The 8,341-nt window shown below is 53.0% G+C and overlaps 2 protein-coding genes across 5 annotated transcripts in view; one reads left to right on the top strand and one right to left on the bottom strand.

Annotated features, from left to right (window-relative positions):
- Positions 1 to 3,506, top strand: part of GINS2 (GINS complex subunit 2 (Psf2 homolog)) — a 4,281-nt gene extending 775 nt beyond the window's left edge. Inside the window, exons 2-5 of the mRNA XM_010579621.1 lie at positions 580 to 694; positions 1,582 to 1,681; positions 2,756 to 2,882; positions 3,267 to 3,506. Of these exons, the coding sequence (XP_010577923.1) occupies positions 580 to 694; positions 1,582 to 1,681; positions 2,756 to 2,882; positions 3,267 to 3,392 (468 nt within the window). The 3' untranslated portion in view covers positions 3,393 to 3,506. The remainder of the gene's footprint in view (positions 1 to 579; positions 695 to 1,581; positions 1,682 to 2,755; positions 2,883 to 3,266) is intronic.
- A 3,461-nt stretch (positions 3,507 to 6,967) lies between these two features.
- Positions 6,968 to 8,341, bottom strand: part of GSE1 (Gse1 coiled-coil protein) — a 30,359-nt gene continuing 28,985 nt past the window's right edge. For all 4 annotated transcript variants that reach the window (XM_010579619.1, XM_010579617.1, XM_010579618.1 and 1 more), the window contains 3 exons: positions 8,030 to 8,305; positions 7,500 to 7,603; positions 6,968 to 7,211 (listed from right to left, as the gene is read on the bottom strand). In XM_010579619.1, coding sequence (XP_010577921.1) covers positions 7,077 to 7,211; positions 7,500 to 7,603; positions 8,030 to 8,305 — 515 coding nt within the window. In that variant the 3' untranslated portion in view covers positions 6,968 to 7,076. The remainder of the gene's footprint in view (positions 7,212 to 7,499; positions 7,604 to 8,029; positions 8,306 to 8,341) is intronic.

Genomic DNA, 8,341 nt, shown 5'->3' with positions numbered 1-8,341 from the left:
GGAGAGGAGGCAGGGCAGCCCCCCCAGGTGGTTTGGGAGGGGGCAGTGCTGTCCTGTGTGTCTGTGTCCCCCGTCCCCCCTCCATCTCTGGTGCTTTTGCAGTGAGTGGTGCAGCCCCCAGCACTTGAGCCTTGGCTGAGGGCTGGGGGGGGGGGTGACGGGCTGCCCTGGGTGCCGAGCCCCCAGGTCTGGCAGCGGGTGTCAGGATCTGCTGCGGTGGTGGTGTGAGCTGTGCTCCGCTGCTGCCTGCCTCTGAAAGCACCTTGGCTTGAGCCCGGGGGGGCTGCGTTTCCAGGAGAGATGTAATTTCTGGCTATAACTTCTGTGAAATGCTTTGAAATAGAAAATGCACTGGAAACGTTAGTTATTACTTCTCAAGGGAGAGGAGGAAAAGTCTGAGAGAAAGAATTATGGGCAGTGAGAGGAGGAAATTCAGATGCTATTTGACTCAGGCTTTTCAAAATCCCCTGGAAAAAAACTCATGCACTCTAGAGATGGCTGAGGCCAAATTAGCAGACGAGTTCTGCGGTGTCCAAGCCCTCACTGCTGCCTTACTCTTGCCTTCAATTCGTCTTCCAGGGAGATCTGGGTCCTTTCAATCCTGGCTTGCCAGTGGAGGTGCCTGTCTGGTTGGCCATTAATCTGAAGCAGAGGCAGAAGTGTCGGCTGATTCCTCCAGAATGGATGGATGTTGGTAAGGATGGCAGCTTTGGCCCTGGGCTTCAGTGGGTGCAGCGGAAGCATGAAATTAAAAAAATTCTCAGTTTTCACCATTAATGGGAAGCTTAATTCAACAAACACAGAGTACCTCTGAGAGAAGGATCAAATGTTCCACCACTGGAATTCTTTATATTTACGGGAGATGTAATCTTCCCAGTTAAGCCAGGTATTGAACTTCTGTTCTTCTGGTGAGGAGGAAGGGTTAGATTGAATCCCCAGCTCTGACACCATCAGCAGTGATCGCTGGTCTTTCTGAGCAGCACTTGCATCTCTCACAAGCCTTGTTCAGAAAGAGCTTTCAGGAGCTCAGATGACACTCTGTGAGGCGGGAGACCTTGGAGAGCATATATGTATGTTAATCACCGGTTCATGGTTCATTCACTCCATGAAATCATTTTCCTCGAGGGCATCGGAAATGGGAGGTCGTCTCACTCTCTAAAAAGTGAGAATTGTGGCACCCTCCCTTTTGTCATCTCAAGGGAAACTGAGAAGGAGAAGAAATAAACGCTAATGGAGCTGCAGTAAGAGGGAGACCTGCACCAAGCATTTCTGCTTTATTCATTCAAGGGCACAAATGCTAATTAGCACAAGTGCTTTGTGGGATCACGACAGGCGATCAGTTTTGGGGATGAAGCTGGTGTAGTTCCAGCCTCCTGGCATGGTGCGCTAAGCGCGGCTTCGATGTCCCTGTCAGCATCCTTGTGTGCTTCATTACAGAAGCCTTTTTCTGCCCACATGTTGATTCATGGTTGGACATAGAGTTGGTCCTACAGAAATAGCACATGGGTTTTCCTGGGGGTAAAAATGTGCCTGGAACATTGAAGGTCAGGCAATGACTGACCATTCCTGGTTGTATTTTAGAAAAACTGGAGGAAATCCGGGACCAGGAACGTAAAGAGGACACCTTCACTCCGATGCCCAGTCCCTATTATATGGAACTCACAAAGCTGCTGTTAAACTAGTAAGTAGGAAATGTATTGTAACAGTTTCCGCCCGAGTACATGCTTGCATAGACAATTTTTCAAGCTTTCGTTGGCAGCAACCCCAGAGGGCGGTGGGAAAGTGAGAGTTAATGGAGGTTTATTTCACAGCGTGCCAAGATCTCGTTGCAGCAGTTTTCTCATGGTAACTTCGCATTTCAGTAACTTGGGGATTGCTTGTTCTGTGGCCTGATAATTGGGGCTGTGCCGCTTTATTGAGCGGCAGCTAAGCGTAGAGGCCTTGAGGATCGGCAACACGTTCCATGGCTGCAATCTGTTCAGCAGCCTAAACCCTCCAGGCTTCTTCCTTGGCTCTCCTTCAGGAGGAAAACTCCTCTTTCCTCAGCCTGAGAAGCAGGAGACCAGGGATATTCTGAGTCTGAACTCCTGCCTGCTGAGGCATTTCACTTGTAAAATGTGCTGGCTGGTATTTTTCTCAGCGCAGGCTCTTCTGACTTTAAGCCCTCGATTACGGTGGGGTGGTCATTTAAGCACTGGCTTTTCCTCTGGAGATGACGCTCTTGGCGTGCGGCTCCTTCCCTCACGCTAGAATAACCCTGACAGCTCTGTCCATGTGAATTGATCTGATCTCTTGAGGTCCTTATGGCAGCGCTGAATTGGCTTAATGGGAGGATGTGGCACAAATCGTACAGTCCTTTCAACTTAATACTCCCTGATAGAGCCACAAGAGCACAGAGCTGGGGCTCTAATCGCAGCCGAGTCCTTTCAATTCCCTGGCTGCCTGTGACTTTGGCCGGGTTATTGGCCCTCTGTGTACCTTGTACCAGCTGGGCAATTAAAGAGCAGAAGGATTCTAGTGAGAACCAGATGCTGCATCAGAGCTGAGCATTCCTGGGTAAATAAACTATCCCAGAAATCCCAGCAGCAGAAGTACCAGGCTGGATTTTAATGTTGAGTTGCACGTTTTTTCCTCTATAGCAAACTGCTCTGCTTATGCCTCAGAGGGCTGAAGAACTGCCAACATTACTTATACGCCGGTGACATAACGTACGAGTCCCTCGCAGCCTGTTCTGATCCTCTCTCTCCTCCTCTAGCGCCTCAGACAACATCCCCAAAGCCGATGAGATTCGAACACTGGTGAAGGATACCTGGGACACCCGGATAGCCAAGCTGCGGCTGTCTGCGGACAGCTTTGTCAGGCAGCAGGAGGCTCACGCCAAGGTGCGTCGGGGACGCGCAGGGAGAGGTTTGCCAGCTCTGTGCTGGGAGGATTCCAGATGCCGTGCGATTGTGTGGGCTTGTGACTGATGAGAGCTGCTCGTGAAAATGCTGGTTGGGGCATGTTTTTCCTGGGTTGTGGGTACGTCAGTTGGGAACTAAAGCCATATGCTGAAACCTCGCTTTATGGGCTGGTTGCAGCTCCCCGTGCCTTATGGAAATAGTGCTCTCGTTGCTCCTGTGCTTCTCTTGACCGGGGGTGGCAGCTGGGCCAGTCCCTTGGGGTGTCACTGAAGGAAAAGCGTGGGCTGCAGAGCTGCTTTCTGAGTTCCTCATCCTCCGCTGTGACAGAGCTGTTTCCCCAGATTCTGTTATTTTGTCTTTTAGCTGGATAACTTAACCTTGATGGAGATCAACACGATCGGGACTTTCCTTACTCAAGCCTTAGATCACATGTACAAGCTCCGGACTAACCTTCAGCCTGGCGAGAGTGCCCACTCTCAGGATTTCTGAGGTACTAGCCAGGCCAACCTTCAAACCTCCCAGGAGAGGGCACTGGAAGAGAGAGCAGGCTCCGCTCCTCACCCTTGGACCTTCATCTGGCCAGCCTCCACCTCCCTGCACAGTTCTCCCCTCAGCTGCGTTCAACCCCTCCTCGGCAGCAGCTGCGCGCAGGCAGGGGTTCCCCTTCCACGCAGGCAGGGGAGAGAGAGCAGGCAGCCTCACAGCCGGATGGGAATTGCTCCGGAGCTGCCGGCGGCACGGGAGCATCCCCACACGGTAGCTCCTACGCGTTCCCTCTGTGCAGAGGTGGGCCTCTCGCTTGGGTTCAGAGATCTGCTTGGTGCAGGTGGTGGCTTGCCAGCGCTAGGCTGCTGTCTAATGATGTCAGGCGGATCTCTCCGCCCTGGAGAGTGTGGGTGTACTTCATAGAGGGAACTTCTGAGGGCAGCACAGGCCACACACTGGCTTGAAAGCAATAAATTTCTAGGCGGTGCTTCGCCATGAATTTTCTCAATGCCTTGAAAAGGGGGAAGATGTGCCGGCAATGAGAGGTGTCTGCTACTCTGCTGGGGAGATCAGCTGGGAAGCAGATCCATCTGCTCTTTGGAGAAGGACAAAAGAAAACGGTTTTCCCTCTCCAAAGCTGGGCTGTCTTGTAATATCATACGTCTTGTTTTGTTTTTTTTTTTAATCTGAAAATGTGTGTATAAAAAAATAATAATAAAAAAAAATAATTGCAGCTGAGTGAACGGCATCAAATTAGTCCCCGTGTTCCATCGCACGCTGTGCGTCAAGCATACATGGGTTAAACAATGCTCGGAAAAACCCGCAGCTTTCCTCCTTTGGCTCCGGCCCCGTTTCCCTGCGGCAGACCGACAGGCAAGGGCAGGATCCTCGCTGGCGTGGGGCTGCATTGATGGCAGATGTAATTATTATGGGCGAGGGGGAAATGCCGGCTTGAACCCAACGGTGGCAAGCCGCGAGCGGTGCCCTTCCCCGAGCATCTGGGCCAGCCTCTGCGCTGCTCCTGCCTGCCATCTGTGCCCTGCCTGCCTCGGCCGCTTCCCCCAGCGCTGCCCGCAGGCAGCTGCGGTCGGCTGCGAGCAAAGGGCTCTGACAAGGTGACGATGGCAGGAGCTGCCCTCGGCGAGGCTGGGGGATGCTCGGAGCAGGGCTGCTTTCCCATCGCCGGTGGGGGAGAAAGAATTCTTTGCCGTCATTGTGGAAGAGTTTATTTTTTTTTGGATGTTTTCAGAAATTACAGCCATATATTCATAAATACCTAATTACTACATTCAACAAATAATATATTACATTACAATTAATTCAAACAAGTACACTTAGAACATGTTTAGGTTTGTTGGTTTGTTGGTTTTTTTTATCTCCTTTTGGGGGTTTTTTTGTTTTGTTTTCTTTCACAGCATCTGAACTGCCCCCAGCAGGCTCTGCCTTGCCTTTCCCTCCTTGCAGCCCTCCCAGGCTCTGGCGCAGCTGCTCGAGTGATTCTGCATGGGGTACGTACAAACAGACATGACCGCTCGCCATGGCCCCGGGGGGAATAATTCTGCAAAATTGGTCCAAAAAACGTGATTGTGGGCTGGTGAGGGGGGAAAGTCTCAGTATAGGAGCTGCTACGAAGCGAGGCTACATCCCAGTCAGGCTCCTGCCCACAGCCTCATCGCGGCATGGTGGCGGCAAGGGATAAATTGCTGATGATTTTCCATCCCTGGCTTCTTCTCCCCCCCCACCCCGCCCCAGCACATGGGAAGGGAAAAAGCGAGTCGAGCAGCAAGCGTATTTTGCCGTGTTAAAATTCATTGTGAAGCCTGGAGTTGGCAGCGGCTAGGCCAGAGGCTGGCGATGCAATTGGGGATTTAAAAAAGATTAAACTAATTTCTGTCACAAGGGCATTTTGCTTTTTAATCTTGCACAGCTTTTTTTTGGTGAAGCCAATGGGAGACCGGGGAGTGTGTGGGGGGGGAGGAGTAGGGGGGGGTTAATGCTTTCTTTGCGAGTGCAACAAGGGAATTTAAAGCAGAAAGCAGAGGTCACCTTTTCTCGTAGACATGAGCTTGTCTCGTGGTGAATTTAAAAAATTAATAAATAATTTAAAAATTTAAAAAAAAAAAAGCCTCCCCAGGGAGTTGGGGCACGCGATGATTGGAAAGTGGCTAAAAACAGCACCGTGTGGTGCCAAGCCTGAACCTGCCACCCCAACCCGGCGCTGCCGGCAGCGAGCCACAGGCAGCTCCTGCCCGCCGGCGGGCACAAGGCACGGGCAGGGAGAACTCGACCCGGCTTGTCCCCGTGGTGCCACCAACCCCATGCCAAGCCGCGGACCCCACGGGCAAACCCTGGCTCCCTCTGCCCAAACTGCCTTAGCGCCGCTCTGATTGTCTCGGTATTTTGGGGGGGAATAAGGACACCCCAATGCCACCCGTCCCCCAAACCCTCCAGCCCTCTCGGCGCAACTGCTCTGTATTTTTAATTTGGCAGACGGAGCCCGCGCAAGGCTGAGAAACCACCCAGCGACACCTACAACAACTGCCCAGAGGGACCAGAAAAAGACCCAGAAACCAAAGAAAAAGGGTAAAAAAAACCAACCCCAAGCCACAGGAGGTTGAGAGAAGTGGAAGGGCTCAGCTCCGGGTTCCCGAGGGATCGGCAGTGGGACAGCACCTGCCCCGCTGGAAAAGGGGATTTATTTTTTCCTGTTTTTAAATTCTTTTAAAACACTTCAGTATCTTTTCTGTCCTGACCAGCAGCAGTACAAACACTAAAAGCGAGTTAATCCTTTTGCCAAAAAAGAAAGAAAATAAAAAGGGGAGGGAGGGGGGGAAGGAAAAAAAAAAGAAAAAAAAAGCAGAAACATATTAAAAAAAAAGGCAAGCTTTTTATAACAATAATTAAAGTAATAAAAACATACAAAACTTTTTTTTTTTTTAATATATATACACAGTACAAGGCTGAAGCACCTTTTTTTGACTTTTGAATTGCAAAACCAGGGTGACTAGCTCTGACAAGGTAACCCCGCCGGGGCCCACTGCCGGCGCGTGTTTCATGCCCCTTCCCCGCCAAACAGGAACAAAAAGGTACCTTCAACCAGTTTATTGACTTTATTGTTTTATAGCGAAGTGCATTTCCAGTGGAAAGCCCCGGGGTGGGGGGGGAGGCTCCCGGTGCTGTGCCGGGGAGTGGGGGGGATCGGCGGCTGCTGGCCAGCCGTCCCGCACCTGGCCCCACAGGGCTCCTCCGGCCTTAGTGTTGTCGGTGGAGTCTTTAATTGTAATTTAATTAAAAAAAAAAACAAAAACCAAAAAAAAACCCCAAAAATGAGAGCTATAAAGTGTGGGTGGGTGGAGGGGGGGGGGGGCGCAGCACCCTGTCCCCAGGGAGGAGAGCCCGAGCCGGGCTGGCGGTTGCTTGCAGAGGGCCAGCGGCGCGGGAGGGGACGGGATGGGGTCTGCTCGCCGTCGGGTGGGCTCCCGGCTCCCGTGCTCCTTTGCTTCATGCATGGCACATTCTCCGTGATTTTTTTTTTGTTTGTTTGTTTCGTTTTGTTTTTTTGTTTTTTGTTTTTTTTAAATTTTATTTTTTTTAGCTTCAAACCTCCCAGTGAAAAATATTAAATATTCAAGGTAATAAAATAGATTATTATTTCTAGACTATATGTTCGGCCTAGCCCAAGGAGCGTCACCTGGGATACCCCTTGAAATAACCCCTAGACCACTGCATTGCAGGCAAGGCAAGGCACTTCCGCAGGTGATCCAGCTCGGCTTGCAGGCGCTCGCGCTCCGAGACCATCTTCTGCTTCTGGGTCCTTAATTCCTGCAAGCAGTGAAGGTGAGAAGACACAGTCAGGGCAGGCGACGGGCAGCCTCCGGGCCAGGGCTGCGGGGATGGGATCCCTCGTGGGATGCTGGGCTCGCCTGGATGCTCCACGGGGTGGGATGTGGGGTGCCTGGGTGGGAGGCACTGATGGGAATGGGGTATTGCAGGGGATGGGGAATTGCAGGGAATGGGGTATTGCAGGGGAAGGGGCACTGCTAGGTGGATGGGTGTGCTCCGGGAGGACTTGGGTGCCTCGCAGAAGCCGGGTGCCGCGGCCCCACTCACCGCCATGCTGTGCGAAAGCTGCTCTGCCGTCAGGCTCAGGCTGTAGTGCTGGGCTTCCAGCCGCCGGCACTGGGTCTGCAGCACTTGGCGCTCCAGGTTTTGTTCTGCAAATCCCAAAGGAGAGAGAGGGTGAGCGTCGGCTCCGTGCACGGCACAGGACCATGCCCGAACACCGCGGTGCCGTCGCCGAGGATGCCAGCCCCGCACGAGGCTCTGTCCAGCCAGCGGCGATTGCCTCCAGTGTCCCAGAGCATCCCCGGCCCCTGCACTGCCCGTGGGGAACCGCCAGGTCCCACGGGGGAGGATGCTGGGCAGCTGTGAATACATGAATTTTTCACATATACATCATTTTTCACCAGCGCCTGTTGCTTTTGTGTTGCTCCTGCAGTGCTGGAGAGCCTCAAGCACCTCCCCATCCCAGCCCAGTGGGAGCCGGAGACGCCTGGTTGAGGCATGGGGTGGTTTCACTCAGGGAAACTGAGGCACAAAGTGAGGGTTTACCCTCCCTGCCCCTCCCCCCCATCCTCTACCTTCTATATGTTCCTGGTAAGCTTCAAAAATTGCCTCGATCCCTTGCCACTTGGGCCTGGGGTACTCTTCCTCCTCTTCCTCCTCCTCCTCCTCCTCTTCCTCAGAGGCCGAGTCGTGGGGCAGCGGGGGCAGCACCCGGTGGGGCAGTGGCCCCTCAGCCGTGCCGTTGTGCGGTGGGGCAGCCAGTCGGCTGGATGCCTGCAGCTCGGGGATGTTGTAGTGGATGGAGGTGTCGAGCTTGTGGTTCTGCTCCGCCGTCAACGCCGCCGTCCCCCCTGCGGGAACCGAGCGTCAGCCCCCTGCCCGCCCCC

Source organism: Haliaeetus leucocephalus, unplaced genomic scaffold (genome assembly GCF_000737465.1).
Source record: "Haliaeetus leucocephalus isolate CR32 unplaced genomic scaffold, Haliaeetus_leucocephalus-4.0 Scaffold668, whole genome shotgun sequence".
NCBI classification, from domain to species: Eukaryota; Metazoa; Chordata; class Aves; order Accipitriformes; family Accipitridae; genus Haliaeetus; species Haliaeetus leucocephalus.
Note: the sequence above shows the minus strand (reverse complement) of the source record. Positions and strands in the feature narration are given on the sequence as shown.